The following is a 17,365-nucleotide window of genomic DNA, read 5'->3' on the forward strand; positions in this document are numbered from 1 at the left end:
ACCCTTTCCTTCAGACCTCTCATTTTAACAGATGAAGAAAATAAGGCCCAGAGTGAAGATGCATGTATCTTGTTCCCACAGGCATCAGAGATGGGCCTGAGACCCAAGTCATCAGGACCCACGCACATTCAGGGACCTTCCAGGACACCACTGGGCTTCCCCACCTTTCCATGGACCTTTTTCCAGAACACTACTTCCTTGAGAAGGCACTGTGTGGTAAAATGAAATAAACCATTTTCCCAGAGTTATCTGAGTTCATCTTTACAGACTGCCCTGAGGCCAGAAGCTCCTTGGGAATCATTTAGACCAAGCCCTTCATGGGGAGAGGGAAGCCATAGACGCCAGCCTGGATGCTCCTCCTGGAGCCTTGTCCTGGATGCTCTGGGTTCTTCCATGCCCACAGCGTTGCCACTCTGACCCTTTCATCCTGGCTGCCAGAGCACAGCACACTATGGCAGGGAGAGGTGAAGGTTGGTTCTGACTGCCATTTTGTGCTTCTGCTGGGGATCTCCCTGTGTGGAGACTGGGGAGCAGACTCTAAGACCATGAGAAGCAACTAGTGTCCTCAAAATTTGTGATTCACCAGGTCCTCATGTACAACATGTCCAAACACATGAACCTGGTCACTTCTTCCCCCCTCCTTCCCCAGGAGTCCCCGTTCCCCTGCCCTCCTTATGACCGGCCTTGCCCTACACTCTGTTTTTGGCTTTCCCTCAGCCCCTGACCCCATGCCAATGGTCTCACCCCTCCACCCCCACAGGATAGAATCCAAATCCTGCTTCATGTGGCTTTTCTGCTGGGGTATCATGGCTGGAATACATCCCTCCATGCTCATATTTCACTTTTCTCTTTCCTCCATCTGTCTCCAATTATGCCTTTTATGAAACATGATTTTATAAGATCCATCTCTAGACCCTCAGGCCACATAGTGCCTGAGCTGAACCTGTCATGGGTCCCAGGCAGCACTCAGGACTCTCCCCAGTCCCAAGGCTGATGTGTAGTCTGTGCAGCTCAGCTCTGTCCATAATGAAGGATGGCAGCTCTTGAGTCATGCCTTGGTGCTGTCCTCGGACAGCACTCTACATGGACCTAAGGCCCAGGGCTACATCCCACGTGTGTTCTGTGCACCTAACCACTGTGGGCAATCATAAATGGTCCTTCTGATAACTGAGACTTGTCACTGACCTCTGCTAAAGCCAGGGAGGCCAGAGGGGGTAACCAAGGGCCCAAGGGCCCAGACCACTGATGGAGGAGTAGGCAGGAGGCAGGGTCCAGTCTTACTTGGGCCATTCTAACATCAGACTGGCCTCCTCAGCCACTACTCTGGTTCTGAGTGGACTCATGGGCCCATTGTGTAAGATCCCCTCTGATGTCACTTCTAGTCATAGTCCCAATGCCCAGTCTGTCTCAAGGAGCCTCACTCACTGCTCTCCCTAGGATCGTGGACCCTGCTTCCCTCAGAGCCACCCACCTGGGGTGTGCTCATTCAGAGAGATGGCTCTTTGATGTGGAGGTCAGAGGCCCCAGCTGGTCCTGACTGGGGGGATCTGGATGATGCCACGAAGACCCTGCTCCCAGTCAGGAATGCCACATGTTCACATTCCCCCCCACCTTCCACTGAGTGGGTGTTAGCCCTGCAACAACCAATGTGGTGATGAAGAGAAACAGCATGAGAAAGGGGGAGGAATGGCCAGTCCCCATGGGAGCTTGAATCAGCAAGACTCACCCTCAGCTTCTAGGAGTGCTAAGGAGCAGGTGAAAGGGAACCAGTTGATGCACACCTTCCTTTGGCAGCTGGGGCCATTTCTCAGGAAAATGGAGAGTCAGTTGGTGTTTGCACCCGGTGGGAGGACCAGGCTTGGGCATGATTCCAGTCTCACTGCTGAGCGCTGAAAGTCGGACTGATCTGACTAAGTGAGATGGCCCCCGGCCCTAGCACCCCACCGAGCAATCAAGGCAGCACCATGGGTGGGAGGGGGGGAGTGCTGCTCTCTTGCCCAAAGACTCGGAGTCCCAGCAGGATGGAGCTTTGGGGGACCGACTTCCTTCAGGCTCTGATGATGGGGTTCAGTGTGCTGATGGGCAAATGCAGAATTGTTAATCAGTACAAAATGAAGGAACAAAGCAGAGTGTGTGTGTGTGTGTGTGTGTGTGTGTGTGTGTGTGCACTGTATGCTTCTGCTCATTAGCAGCACCCCCTTATGGATGAGTCCGAGCCATGAACTGGGCGGTAAATGAAGGGCTGAGGCTTGCTAGATTCCGGGGGCTAATGACTGTTTTACAAGCCCAGCGACCCTCATGGCTGAGCCTTCCTGCAGGTGGGAGTGGTCAGCCAGCCCAGACAGCTTTGAGAGGCCACACACTCAGCAAGCATCTGCCTACACCTCTGGTCATATTTGGCCTCAACCACTCCCCCCCGTTTCTAGTTGGAGACCCAGGACTGGGATCCCCACTATGGTCAGAGTCAAGCCAAGACAGCTAGGGTGGTGCACTAGATGGGCCCTAGGGGGCGCCAGAGTGCATAGAGCGGACCTGGAGTCAGGAAGACATTTTCCTGAGTTCAAATCCAACCTCAGACACGTAATAACTGGGCAAGTCACTGCACCCTGTTTGCCTCAGTTTTCTCATCTGTAAAATGTGCTGGAGAAGGGAATGGCCAACAGTACAGTGTCTTTGCCAAGAAAACCCCAAATGGGGTCACAGTCAGACACGATTGAAAATGACTCAACAGCAAGAAGCCAGGCCAGGGGGGCATTTCTGTGTGTGCAGAAGAAGGCTCCACTAAACCAACTTTTCTCTCCAGTGTGGCCCATCCATTCCTCACTCCACCCACCACCAAGCATTTACTAGTCCCCTTCACTTGGCCAAGCCTTGGGGACAAGAAAGCAACCACTCTCTGCCTTCTGCAGTTCACAGTCTACAGGGGATTGGCAATATGGTCATACAGACAGATACAAAACAAAAACACGATCCTTTGTGAGGGGCCTCCCTGACTTCTGGGAGAGCAGGGTAGGGCTCCTGGAGGAGGAGACAATCAGCTCTTGCCATACATATACATCTCCATCATCCCTCCTGCCCACCCTATCCAGTGTGTGTGGCCCTGATACCTGTGAAGCCTGACTGCAGGTGCCTGAGGCTAGACAGTTATCTGGGATGGGGGTGGGGTGGGCACGGGAATGATGTGTCCTAGGGAGCCCCCCCACATACAGCTGAGGACACTGGGGCCATGGAAGGAGAGCTGAGCTTGGACAGGAGTCAGAGGACCTGAGTTAAAATCCTGGCTCTGCTACTTATACTCTATGCTTTGGGCAAGTCATTGTGTTCCTTGGACCTCAGTTTTCTCATCTATAAAATAAAGAGGGTAGACTTGGTTGCCTCTGAAGACCCTTCCAGCTCTAGAACTAAGTTCTATGGAAGATCCTCTGTCCACCCAACAGGACCTTTCAAGCCCAGGTCACCAGCTCTGTGTGCTACCTTCTCAGGAGCACATTTCCCTCTAAGTGGCAAATACCCCGGGCAAATCTCTCCCCAGAGATTTGGTCAAAGTCTAGCCCCAGCCCTGAGCCCCTGAGCAGACACCAGGGCCAAAGGGTCCCAGATCAGGAATTAAACAAGCGTGTGATGGGGCAAGGTAGCCCTCACCTTGGGAGTGGACTGGGGTCTGAATCACATCCATGCAAGGGAGAGCTAAAAGATCCTGGGCACAGCCATGATATCTTTGGAATAGGGAAATAGATTGTAGGAGATTTAGGCCAGGAAATCGTTGCCAGGTGGGCAGGACAGATAAGGGTATGATTGATGAGGTTACTGTTGATGTCTGACTCAACATTCTCCCATAAAACTTGGGTTTTTTTTTGGCAGCCTCTGATGTTCCTGCCCTGCCTCTGGCTGGCATGCTGGGCATACTGAGCCCCTTCCTTACCTGGTCCAGCAGAAGAGCAGATGTGTTGCCAAGGTAGTTGCTGAGGGGAGGGGGGTCACCACAGATCACTGTTGCTGTTAAAAGGTTCTGCAGGACACAGGGCCTCGCACACAGTAGGTACTTCATAAATGTTTATTGACAGTATCAGGCTCCAGGCTATGACCTATAGCTAGCACAGGGGCAAGAGGTGCATGGTCACTCCCTATGTCGGTGGCCGATACTGCACCTAGGCGATGAGTTGGGTAGGGGAGAGCTGACCAGATGGTCATTGAGAGACTATCCTTTGCTTTCACTGACCCTGAGTATGGTCTGAACTCCAAGGAGCTGGCCCTTCACTTCAGAGGAACTGTAAATAAGTGACTCCATACCCTTACGACAACCCCAGGATGGGGCAAGGAAAGTCACTTCCCATTCTCTCTGACCCCACACTGAATCACCAGATGTCTGCCTTCTCTGGACCACACTCTGGTCTGGCCCAGGCTCCATCAGGAGAGATGCTGACACCTCCCCCACCCTATCCCCCAGGGAGGCCTTTCCTTCTGGCAGGAAGCCATGAACCAAGGTTCTTTCCATACAGATCCCCAGACAAATGAAGGAGCCGCTCTTGTCTGGATGTGGGCTGGCCTCTAAAGACAAAGAACAGAGCTGAGGCCCAAAGGGGATCCATCCAGAGACCCAGTTGATGTCCTCACTAAAGCATCCCAGACAAATGGTGACCTTAAATCAATCACCTGATGGTGGAGAAAGGAACTGGGGGACATGAGAGCCGGAAGAGAGGTTGAAGACCACCTAATCTAAGCCCTCCACACACAGAGGAGGAAACCAAGAGTGGGGGTCCAGAGAGAGAGGCTGGACTGTTAACAGTCACTCAGCTCATCCTTAGCAGAGCTGAGATTGAGCCCAAATCTTCTGAAAACATCGATTCATGGGAGGCTGACAAGACCTGCTAGTCATGTGTGATACTGCAGTTTGCCTGCCCAAGGTCTGACTGGGTTTGTGTTTATATGAAATCTCTTGTTTCCTTTTGTAAAACTTGGGGTGGTTTCCAGGCTTTGGATAAAAATCTCTCCTTGCTTGGCATCTTGTCTTTTCTTCCTTGGGAAGCTGGTGGGCAGGGGCTCTGGAAGGGGCATTGGGGCAAATGGCCATTGTGAGAACTCTCCATTACCCTCTGGCTACCTGAAGTTCTGTTTACTTAGAGAATGTCACTAAGCCTAGCCCTGCTCAAGAATTTTCACTGACTTCCTATTGACTCCAAGATAAAATACAGACTCTTGGCTGGCGTTTAAATCCTCCCACACTCTGGTTCTGCCACATCTCACTGAGCTGTGCCCCTCACTCCCCCACCACACATAATGTTCTGGCCATTCACCCTGGCCTATGCCCACCATTCCATCTCATGCCCTGAATCCTCTCCCCATCAGTTGACCTCTTCCTCTTCAAAACAGTGGCTCTTTCAAGGCTCGACTCAAGGACTTTCTCCTACAAGGGCCCCTTCTCAATTCTCCCGGCTTTCAGTACGGACCCTCTGAAAATTACCATCTATTGACTTTGTCTCTGCCACTTGTAGATGGGTCTGCCATTGCTTCCAAGTAGAGCAGAGGCACCTCAAGGCAAATGCTCCACTTCTGTCTCTGCTTCCCAGTGCTCTGCATGGTGTCCTGTACACAGCAGGCCCTTAAGAAATGGCCATTGAGTTTTATAGACAAACTCTTCAAAGATTCTCTGATTATGGGGCTCCTCACATCATTCTACCCTTATATACTCATAGACACACACATATTCATGCACACCTCATATGTCCCTCAATTCTACCTCCAAGCATCCCAACTCTTCCATCCCTGTGATCCCCAGTCTCCATCCAAGGCCTCCATCCCTGCCTTCTCTTCAGGCCTCTTCCTTCCATTGTGGTCTGTCATGAGACAATAACCTCCTTTTCCCCAGGCCTCACCCATCTCCTCATCTTCTAGAGAACCTAGTATCCACTCCCCCATGACACCATTTCCCTGAATATCTGCACAGGGGACAGATTCTTCCTTAGACTCCTCCTCATTCTGAATCACCAGGTGGAGCTGCTGTATTGACTTCTTTGTACCATTTCTCAACAACTTGTTTTCTTTAGAAATCTGGGTTTTCCCCTGGACCATCCTCTTCCCATCCCCAGAGTTGTTCAGCACTGACTTTCAGGACACATTCCCCTCCTTCCTATCCTTGATGGCCTCAGCATCTGCTCTCTGTCCCTTCCCCTGACTTCCTCCCTAGGACACCAACATGCCTGTTTATGACTTCTTTCATGGGTTCTCCACTTCTCCTCCAGGGACTCTCATCTTCACCCACCTCTACCACTCTCAGGGACTCTGCAAACTGCTTGGACCTCATCAACCCCCTCAGAGCATGTCCGATTCTAAAGTTTTAAGCCTTGAAGTATCCTTCCTTCTCTGATTGCAGCCTTCTGTCCTTATCTCCTGAGCCCTCTTTCTGATCTTTATTTTCTCCCAACATATTTACCACTTCTTAATTCACTGTGCTCCCTTTCAAGGGGGAATCAAAAGGCCTATACTTTGCCCTCTGCTATTATTATGAATTATTTTATATGGTGCCATCTGATGGAAGGGGGATGCCTCTCTATACACTCTATTTTCAATCTTGGAGGAGCCTTGGCTCTTTCAAAGATACCCTAAGGTTAGATGACTGTATGGGTTCCTGGAGGTGAAAGTGGGGTTCATAGAAAGTTTCCTGTTTAGTGATCTCAAGGGTATTACCCTCTAGAGGAGTCCAAACCCTATGGTAGTATCATAAAGATCTAGTCTGTGTTTTTCTTGAGTAAAAATAGTAGTCATCAGAATATGAAGGGGTTACCCTGCTAGCAGACTGAAGGGCATTACATTCCCCAGATGAATTCAATTCACAAAGTAGTGCTATGATTAGAAAGGTTCTAGCTTCTTCACAAAAAAATAGAAGCCAGCAAAAGAGAATACTTACATCTACTTTTTATGGACTACTTGAATCCTTTATGCATTATTTGCATTTCTGTGGAGTGTAATGAAGGCTGTCCTATACCTGATATATGAAGTTGCCTTGAGTGCTTGTCTGGGGTCTTGGGAACACATTTGTGGAGAGCTAGATGTGAAATGTGTTCTGAGATTCCCAGAGGTACAATACAAGCCAAACAGAGAGTGATCGACTTGGGGTAGGAGAGGAGGAGGGCTGCTTTCAAGACTGGGCTTAGTCTGGTTAAGCCCAGAGTGCAGGTTACACAGATATAAAAGTCATCGGGACAATCAGGTGCTTCACAAAAATGCTCCCTTCACCCCAACCCTTGCACTGAGTCGCCCCAATAAGGTTCGTTTGACAGTAATGTTGGTGATATATTGCAAATGTCATGATGCTGGTGATATTTGGTGCCAAGCCCCACTAAAACATGCAGCCAAATCCTCTGAGAGGTAAATCCCCCCCCCCCGCCCCCGTCTAATTAGGAGAGTAGAGAGTAGTCTGTTGCTCTAGCCTCCTTTGATATTCAGATTTTAGAGAAGACCCAGGGTAGCACCAGCAGATCCCCAGTGTGTGCCCAGTCTTCTGAGTTTCTAATGGAACTGAGAATATAGGAAGGGCAGAGTCTGAGCGCTTTCACTGTAGGCTTCTCCCTTCCCTTGATCCCTTCTGCTCTGCCTGGTTTCAACTCCATGGATCAAGGTCCTGCTGGTATATCCCAAGGCTCCCCTTCCCTTCCTGCTTCTTTTGTGTGTTGCCTCCTTTTGATTGTCAGCTCTTTGAGGGTGGGGGACTTCCTTCACTTAGTTGTGTCCCCATCACTGAGCGCAGTGCCTGGCACATAGTAGACATTTAATAAATGTTTATTGGATTGAATTGGGGATGAGCAGCTAGTTGCCCAAGGGCAGTGTAATGCTTCAGGTCTGTGTGGAGGCCCCAGGGGATTAGTGGTGCAGCATTGATGGGCCTTACTTCCTCTGCCCCCACTTATCCCATGTTCCTGGGGCCCATTACAGACACAGGGGGCCCAGCCTCCTGGGTGAAAAGCCCCCAAGTCTTGGAGTGGCATTGTGCAGTGAGTCTAAAGCTGACACGTTTCCAGATTTTTGTAAAGGACTTATTTAACTGGAATTTTGCCTTCATGACATTCTTCTGAAGGAAGCGTTCCCTGTAATGTCGTTCCACCTACCCCCATGTCTCCACCAATTCAGCTCAAGAGAACAGGTGGCACACATCTGTCATTTTCTCCACTGTTTCCTTGTCATCATCATCATGGTTATCATTGCTGGTGGTACCATTCTTCTCCCTGTGATCCATGTGACTCACTTTTTACTCCTCCCCCTTCCTAGCCCCTTGCACTCCATTTCCAGTCTATGTATTTGTCATACACACTGTCTCAAGCATCTCCTAGGTTACCTCCATTTCCACTGCCAACACACCTAGATTGGGTCCCTGTAGCCTCTCACTGAGATTGTGTCAGCACCATGGCCAGAGACAGCAATGGGTTGTTACTATAGCGGAGAGAAGTGATTGCTTCCACATCACATTGCCTTGCAGCTGTGGATATGTGGAGGAATCCTTTATCATGGCAATGAAAGGAACAGCATAGCATGGACCTTTGCTGGTAGACTGATCACTCTTGTGGGCCCTTGGAGATAACAGGCCCTGACTGTCCTGGGAGGCCTGGGTTTGGATGCTGCATCTAACATTTGCTGCCTTTGTGACCTTAGCTCTGGGCCTTTGTCTCCTCCTCTATAAAAAAAGTAGGAGTTAGACTAGAAGGCCTCTTGAGGGAGGCTCCTTCCAATTTATATCTGCACACCTATGGTTTTGTACTTCTGAGAGTCTGTTCCTTACAAAGAACCTTGGCTGCAACCTCGGTGACAGCTGGAGGGACGGGGCATTAGGCCACCACTGCGTTACTTGGGGCTCCTTGGAGCTTCTCCTGGGCACCTTTCCTGATATGCTGGAGTGTAGACAAGGAAGCTGTGTTGTGTTTCTCCTTGGTACCTGTCTGTTCCCTGGATGTTAGCCCCCCAGGACAGCTAGGTCTGTGGTGGTGTGGTTGCATCTCTGAAATTGAGACCACTGGGGACTGCTCAGTGTGCCCCTGGGCACCTTGAGAGGTCTCTGCAGAACAGGCCTTGAAATCTTCTTTCCTGGAATCCCCTTCAGTTGAGTTGATAAAGCCTGCTCTGAGCAGTGGGTCATTACATCCAGAGGCTCCCATTGTCTCATCCTGGGCTGAGCAGTGGTCACCACCCTTCTAGCTCAAACTCCTTCTGTTCCTTTGTGCATTTCATACCTCAGCTGGCCAGGGCCCAGCACTCTTCACCCACTGTGCTGACTTGCATTGTTTCCTCTACTTGGAGCACCTTCTTCCTCCTTGCAACCTGACCAATCCCTGCCCTCCTTTCAGGGGCTCTGCTCCTGTGGCCCTTCCAAAAATGTTTCTGACCTCCCAGTCGGAGGTGATAGAACTACCCACTCTCCAGTGAGATTGCTCTCCATGCCTCTCTCCTGATGCTTGGGCACCCTAACTTGAGTCATTTTTGTGTGTGTGTGTGTGTGTATGCACGCACACACACATACATTGGGCATGCAAGGCTCTCCCTTCTTTACTAGAACAAGCTCCATGAATCCAAGGAAAGGAAGGAGGATGGGATAGTGGGTGTACTGCTGGACCTGAGGTCAGGAGAGCCCAGGGTTAGAATCTCACCTCATTTGTGAAGTGGAGTGAAGGAACTTAAAAGACCTCCTTTATGGGATCCAATAAGACTGAGCATAGAGAGGATTTGGTCACCCTCACAAGGTTATGGAAATATCCCCAAAGTGCAGCAGCCTGTTGCAGCCAAAGGGTTACTGAGGATCTCCTCTTTTCCATGAAAGTCTGTGGGACTGCTGAATGAATGAATGAATGGTGACTTGAGGACATTCAGAGTCTGAGATGAAATGACATCTCTTGATTCTGTCTTTCCTGGACAAGGCAACGGAGGCAGGCTGAGTCATGACTCTCATGAGTGATCTAGCCCAGGTCTTCAGGTTACATTTGCCCACTCCCCTCCTGGGATGGGTGACCTGCCTGTCCTGCTGCATCTCAGCCCAGCCATTGCTGTTTTCCAGACTCACTGGTCCACCCATCTTGTTCCTTCCATCCATCTGCAGAGCCCGGGCTTGTCTTCTCTTCTCATTTGTACTCTCCAACTCCCTCCTTCTCCCAGGCTCAGCTCAGGGGCCACCTCCCCCATGGAGCCTCCCTTGTGCACATGCACACACACACACACACACACACACACACACCACAAATACACACACACACCACAAATACACACACACACCACAGACACACACCACACACATACCACACACCACACACAGATACACAGACACAGACACAGACACACCACACCAGGCACACACACCACACCACACACACACTCACACACCACACCACACAAATACACACACACCATACAGACACATACCACACCACACACCACATGTGCACACACCACACACAAATACACAGACACACACCACACCATGCACACCACACCACACACACCATAGACACACTCACACACCACACACACACACACACACACACACTCATACACACACCACACATATACACCGGTAGCCTTGTATGCAGTGGTCTGAATTCTCACTATCTATAGCCTGGGAGGACAGAAGAGCCTTGAGAGGAAAGTTCATTCATTTGTGTCTTCTTGTCTCCAACATTCAGTCTAAGGCCTAGCTGCAGTGAGGGCCAAAGGGTGAGTGTTTGCTGAAGTACCCTGGACAGTGAAAATCACTGGTTCCAGTGAAGTGCCTACAGACATGGGAATGGGCTCAGCCTGGCCATGGTGATTCCCTTGGTTCGCAGAGTCCCTGAGTGACCCTGGGCAAATCTTTGGTCCTCCCTGGCCCTCAGTTTCCTCTCCTATGGCCTCTCAGGCAGCTTCCAGCTCTTGAGGTCTTCAGTTCAGAAGGGTACACAAAGGAGCCCTTTTGTCACTACAGATACCTTTAAAAGCAAGTGTTTGTTAAGTCACGACTTCTTACGCCATTCTCTTTTGTTTCTTTTGATAATTATGTCTGTTGCTCATAACAAAAAGAAAATTCCAAAAATAAGCCAACGAGACTTTGGAACATAATGTTTGCTTTGTGACAGCCCTGGGAAGGGCCTTTTGTGGGCTCTGTGGGGTGGGTGGAGAGGATTTTATAGTCCCACCCCCCTGCCTGCTAAAATCAGGCATTTTGCCCCGACTCCCTCCTCCCCCTCCAGTGAAGTCCAAGGCTTCAGAGAGCCTCCATCCACCAGAGGAGACTGGGAAAGCATCCTTCTGAAAGGAGTCTTTAGCCCCAAAATACAGACGTGAACAAAAATTAAAGTTAAGGTGGTAAGCTCAACCAAGAGAAGGGGGAGAACATGACTCTTCCTCTGGTCATATCAACCCCTGGTTACTCTCCTAATCCTGGTCCCCTCCTCCACTCTACCCTCCCTGTCCCCAAGGCACTTTGGAGTTGAACAGACTTTCTTCTTACTCTGGGTGACATAAGCAGGGAATGGTTTGAAAGTGAAACCTCTCCAGTCTGGAGGTATGATTCTTCAGGGTTCTGAACATAAAGAAGGGGTCAGTCCTTACTTGACACTGGCCAGCTCAGTCTGCCCCTTTCCACCACTTTGGTGGTTTTGAGAATGGCCAGTGCCCTTCATCATCAAAGAGAATAGTGAACAGAAATCAGAGAGGTTGGACTTCTATGGATTAGATTGAGCCAAAGATGGGGGACACGGCACACATCCTTAAAGAAACCAAGGCCAGGGGGTTTGGTGCAGAGGGAATGAGAGGACATGTGACACTGACTTTTCTCCTTCCACAATCTGATTTCCTCCCAGGCTGTCAGGGGTAGGGGGTGCTCCACATGGGCTCCAGACTTCCCTGAGATTCTGTCTGGCTCCTGGAGAGTTGGGAGTGGGGGAAGGGATGGCCAGAAGGATGTCTGGAGCCGATTCAGCAAATTCCTGAAAAAAATCCACCAAAGAAGAAAACAGTTTCATTAAAATAAACTTTTTATTAAGAACTTGATGATATTGAAGATACATGTTAAATTCAAGTGTTATGCTTGGTAGAAAGAACACACACAGTTTTCTTTCACAGGCAGTACCACTAAGGTGTAGACAATTTAACCCCTCAAAGGAGGGACTCCTAAAGCTGGGAACAGAAGGCGGGACAAGCGCGGAAACACTGAGTTGGGATAACAGTGCTGATAGCATTCTAGAGGGGATGAGCTGGAAGGAATCAAAGCCCTTCCATTTCTCAGGTGCCCTTCCCTTCCTGGCCTTGGGGGCCGTCTCTGGGGATGGGACCCTGGTCATGACCCCTGCTCTGCTGGGCTTCTGGAATAAGGGGCTGACGAGGAAAAGCCTCCTGGTATGGGGGGGGGCACTGATTCCAGGGAGGATGGCAGAGAGCTGCTGCTGCATCAAGTCCCAGGCAGTCAGGCCCTAAAAAGGACTCACTTGGCCATTTCTCCTCCTCCCCCTTCCTGTGTTCAGAACTGGCTTCTCGTCTTCCAAGGGAAAATCTGACACTGGCTTCTCTAACTGGAGGAAAATAAGCACTCTCATCGTTCTTGCTCTAAAATGCCCAACTTTTCATGTTTTCTCTAAGTCTTAGTGCTCCTTAGAAGAAGCAGAGCCTAAGGCTGCTTCACATGACCACAGCAGGGACTCCCTGGCCTTTTTACTCACAAGAGTAAGCAGTCATGTCTGGTGGGCACTTTGTGCCTGGTGTTGGGCACTTCAGAGGCTGCTGGTTACTGGGTGGAGGACTTAGATGCCAGGGTCAAAGGTGCTGTCATGGCCTTGGTCCCCCCACACACACACCAGCCATGCTTCAGTCAGGCAGAGGACTCCACCAGGGTCTAACAATGGTCAGACAAAGGACCTCTGCCTTCAGATTCACAGCACTGCAGAGATTTGAGGAGCCTCGTTCAGCCTACGGTTTCCTCTTCTCCACCCTCAGAAATCCACTTCTCGAAAACATAAGGTCTGACTCTCCTCAAGCTTGAAGAGCCTCATCAGACCATATCTGCTTCTGAGAGCCCAGTGACTCAATGTCCCCAATCATACCTCGCCAAAATGAGCAGAAGAGGATATAATAATAGAAGAAGGATGGCCCTTGGTTAATATGTCCTATGGGGCTTAGTCAAGGAGTGAACCAATGAGCCCCAGATTCTTAGCAAAGAGCTGCCGGCCACAGGACAACATACAAAAATGCACCACCATCTTCTGAATCTCAGGAATAAGAGAAGCTCTGGCAATCCCTTCTCTCCCACTGTAGAGTGCCAACCCTTCCAAGGTCTGTGCCTGGGAAGGGAGTTGATGCAGTCCCAGTCCTGGGGGTCCTTGGCAGCGGCCTGATCACGGAAGCGTCTTGTATGTCCTCATCTTCTTGGCAAAGCTGAGTCTGGGCATCTTCCTTAGCTTTCCCTTCAAGGCTGAGAGAAACAAGGAACAGAGACCGGAGATGACCTAGCCTGGAAGTGAGACTCAGCCCCCGAGTTTCTGCAGCATCCTAGAGAGTGTAGCACCAGTCCACACATCACCGCTGAAATGACCCTCGGCTGATTGGTGGGAAGCTCAAAGTATCCTGAAAGCTTCTCCCCAAGCCATCCTATGCAGCCCTACTTCTTGACTGCCTGACTCACATTTATAATCATACACACTCTGTGGCCTAAGAAACAGACGCAGGCATAGTGGGGCCAAATGGGCTGGGAGTGTGCATCTAAGACCCTCCCCCATCTGCGTGTTTCTAGTTCTCTCTCTCTCTCTCTCTCTCTCTCTCACACACACACACACACACACACACACACACACATACACACACACTCACACAACACACACACTCACTCACACAACACACTCACACACACACACACACACACACACACACACTGGATCTATATAGTAAATATGGGGAGGGAGCCTTGTGACTGACCTAATTAGGTGCCCTCACAGCCTGAAACCATTGGCTTTACTTGGTAAATGTGCCGAGGACCCTGCAGCCAGCCTGGGGAGCCAGGCAATGCCAGGACAAGAAGGGGCCCAAAAGACAGAATCTGTCCCAGGGTAGGACAAACGCCAGCTGTAACCTGTACCTTTCTTTACACAGATGTGGGCACAGTCCCTCAGAGAGACAAAGTTGTTTTCATTGCCGCCGCAGCCGGTGTAGGTAAAGGGCTCGCAGATTTTGCTTTTCCAGTTAAAATAGTACCGGGTCACATTTGCTGAACAAGACCCCCCATCCAGTGGACTATAGCAGAAGTGGGGAGCTTTGGGAAGAAAGGAAAGTTGAGTTAGAATTGTCTTGAAACAGAGTGGAGTCATCCAAGTCCTGCCTGGTGATGGAGATCTGTCACCCTGAACTGTAGCTGAAGCTGTTATTCAGGGATGAACGGTGTGCAGGGACAGAACCCTAGGGGAAAGCGGCAAAGTCCATTAAAGGGAACCTTGCCATGCAGGTGGCCTTACCTGTCCAGCCCTCTCTGCCCACACCTCTGATACTGAGAATAGGGGTGAGCACCACACCAGCAGCCCTGAAAAATTTGCTGTTGCTGTGCTCAAGAAGGAGCCAAGAAATCACAGAAACTCCTAGCTGGAAGGAGGGGTTTCAGAGGCCATCTGAACAGAGGCCAATCACATCTGGACAGGAATCATGACATGATAACAAGCCGTTCTTGGATGCTTTACAGTGATGGGAGAGTCACTACTTCCTGAGGCAGCCCATCTCTCAGTGCTAGGGAGTTTTCCCTTCCTTCCCTTGGCCCAAGCTCTGCAGCTCTACAATATAGAGGATCATAGAATGGCTGACTTCTATAGAGGAAGGGGGACAGACTCCCAGGCCTTGGACTCCAGGTCCAGGGAAAGAGCCTTTCCAACTCCTGGCCCTTCACATACCTGAAGGCAGCTCTCATGTGCCTCCCCCCTCCCTCCAGTCTTCTCCAGGCTAAGCAAGCCCAGATCTTTCAACCTATCCTTCTATACCATGGGGACCTTGCCCTAACTGACACTGTCTAACCCTAAATGCACAGCTGGGTGGTGCACTGGCAGTCTGGAGTCAGAAGACTTCCTAGTGGCACGGCCTTGGGCAGAACAGAAAGTGCTACTTCCCCGGGGCTTTGCTCAGGCAACCAGGGACATCTACGAGTATTATCAGCCACCCACGAGGAGACATGCAACAGAGAACTCCCAATTTCACCAAGGCTTTTGCCCTTGCTGAAGGGAAGAGGGCCAGGATTTTCCACCCTCTCTGTGATGATCTTCCTGATGCTAAATTCCCAGTGTAACTACTCTGCAAGGGCTAAATTTAAAGTCCATTTTATCTCCCTCCACAGGAGTACTTCTGTACTGCAAAGTAAGGAGGGCAAGGGAGATTCTACTGAATCTTCTCAGATAGTGGCATCCATGAGTGAGGATGGCCTACATTTATTGCTCAGCTGGGATGGGGTCATCCCAAGGAAATCTCCTGGACAACAATATTTGAATTGTGCCTGAGGCGTTTCAAGTGCATCCATCAAGTAAGAGAGTGCCTTACTTTTCACGGGAGCACAGAAGGCCTTGCACGTGGCAGCATCTGGGAATCGGTTGCGATTGCTGTGAAGGTCACTGAATGGAATCTTCTCACAGGCCATGGAGCTGAGATTGAAGAAATACTGCTGCTGGTGCTCTCCCAACTCTGCTCCACCGACTTCCAGCCTGCAGATTTTGGGAACTCCTGGGGGAAGGAGGACATTGAAGCATCATTAGACAGTGGGGACAACAATGTGCATTCCTCTAGCCCTTCAGGGTTTACAGCGCTTACAGAGCATCTCACTTGATGCTCACAAGAAATCTGTAAGACTCTTGTTACACCCATTTTCCAGATGAGGAAACAGGCTCAGTGTCAGTCGGTCCATAAGCATTGAATAAGCAATGACTACACATATGTGTACGTGCACATGGCACTGTGCTAAAAGGATGTTAGAAAAGAATAGAAAGATTTCCTACCTTCAAGGAGCTTACATTCTAATGGGGGAGACAACATGCTAATAGCTGGGTACATACAAGATAGAATAACTGGGAGGTGGTCTTGGAGGGAAAGGATTGGGAGTGTGGAAAGGGTTTGAAATGGATTTCAGGTTAGAAGGCATTTTGCAGCAGATGGATTAGATCTGGATCTGGAAGGAAGTCAGGGAAGGCAGAAGGTGGAGGACGGGGCGGGGAAGGGAGAGGAGAAAGCCAGTGAAAACCTTGGAAGATGTCATGAAAACTTAGGGGAGAGAGAGCATCTAGTGGGGGGGAGGGGGGCTGTATCAAGAAGTGAAGGGATTTTGCCTAGAGTGGCCTGGTTCCCTCTCTGAAGTAGTCCCGAGGTACTATCTCAAAAGCACTTGGGGGCCAGACTTTGGTCCAGTCTCAGCTGGGGCTCCACACTCACTATGCACTGCCTATTTTTTTTTTTTTTTAAGCAATCGGGGTTAAGTAACTTGCTCAAGGTTACACGGCCAGGTGTTTGTGGGTGGGTGCTAAGTGTCTGAGCCCAGATTCGATCCCAGGTCATCCTGACTCTGGAGCCGGTGCTCTCACTCTCTGTGCTACCTGGCCACCCCTGTGCACTGCCTATTAAAAGGCCTAGTCTTTTGGGAACATAGTTGGGGACTCTGCCCAGTGAGGCAGCCTTTTGGTCAAAGAGAAAACCAATCTTTGTTGCTCCCTTCCCCAGGACCCCTCCCTTGCGGCAGGGACCACACCATCTGGGGGACGGGTGAGAATGTCCAATTTGTCAGAAAAATGGCATTTTAAAATCATGGTCCAAGGCTAAGAGAATTCGGCAGACAGTTAACAGAAGCTGCTAGTGCAAGTCAAGTGGAGTTGGTTGTGACTCACATTGCAGAAGGATTTTATCTAAGAGCAAAGAAATCCCCAGGAGACCTGCAGCTGATCACATTTGGGGCAGCCCCTTTGCAGCAGTCCCTTACACCCCTAGGGTGGGGCCACGGGAGGCGGGGCTGAGCTCTGCCGCTCCCACCTCATCTCCGAGGCTGCTCCGAGTCTGGGCCTGTGCCCGGCCTCGTTCTGCACCAGGGCCGCCTCCTACAGGCAGCTCTCTTGACTGTCTCCCTTCACAAGTACAGTGCCCTCCCTCCCCCTCGGCCCTTATTGCTGGGGCCTTTCCCCCACGCTCCTTGACGGTACCGACTCTTCCACGGGAGGCTTTTTTTTTTTTTAAATCTCCAACCACTAGTACCCTGGGTGGGCCCGCAGCTGATCCGTAATAACTGCTTGGCTGAATGAATGAATGAGCCATCTAGGAATGAGGTCTGAGAAGGGAGGGGACAAAAATCACGGGTTGTGGGGCAATATTGACGACGTAGGGAGACGGTGTGTGTGTGCGTGGGGGGGGGGGG

At 50.4% G+C, this 17,365-nt stretch overlaps 2 protein-coding genes across 3 annotated transcripts in view; one reads left to right on the forward strand and one right to left on the reverse strand.

Moving 5' to 3' along the window:
• The window catches only part of LOC138158300 (guanine nucleotide-binding protein G(I)/G(S)/G(O) subunit gamma-11-like), a 273,389-nt gene that overhangs the window by 218,268 nt on the left and 37,756 nt on the right, over positions 1 to 17,365 (forward strand). The gene's annotated exons all lie outside the window — the stretch shown is intronic.
• TFPI2 (tissue factor pathway inhibitor 2) overlaps positions 11,970 to 17,365 on the reverse strand; it is a 9,261-nt gene continuing 3,865 nt past the window's right edge. Inside the window, 3 exon segments of the mRNA XM_069084595.1 lie at positions 11,970 to 13,417; positions 14,078 to 14,251; positions 15,514 to 15,693. Coding sequence (XP_068940696.1) covers positions 13,341 to 13,417; positions 14,078 to 14,251; positions 15,514 to 15,693 — 431 coding nt within the window. The 3' untranslated portion in view covers positions 11,970 to 13,340.

Source organism: Petaurus breviceps, unplaced genomic scaffold, assembly GCF_028583685.1.
Source record: "Petaurus breviceps papuanus isolate PSGF00001 unplaced genomic scaffold, PetGlider_PUasm1.0 174, whole genome shotgun sequence".
Lineage (NCBI taxonomy): Eukaryota > Metazoa > Chordata > Mammalia > Diprotodontia > Petauridae > Petaurus > Petaurus breviceps.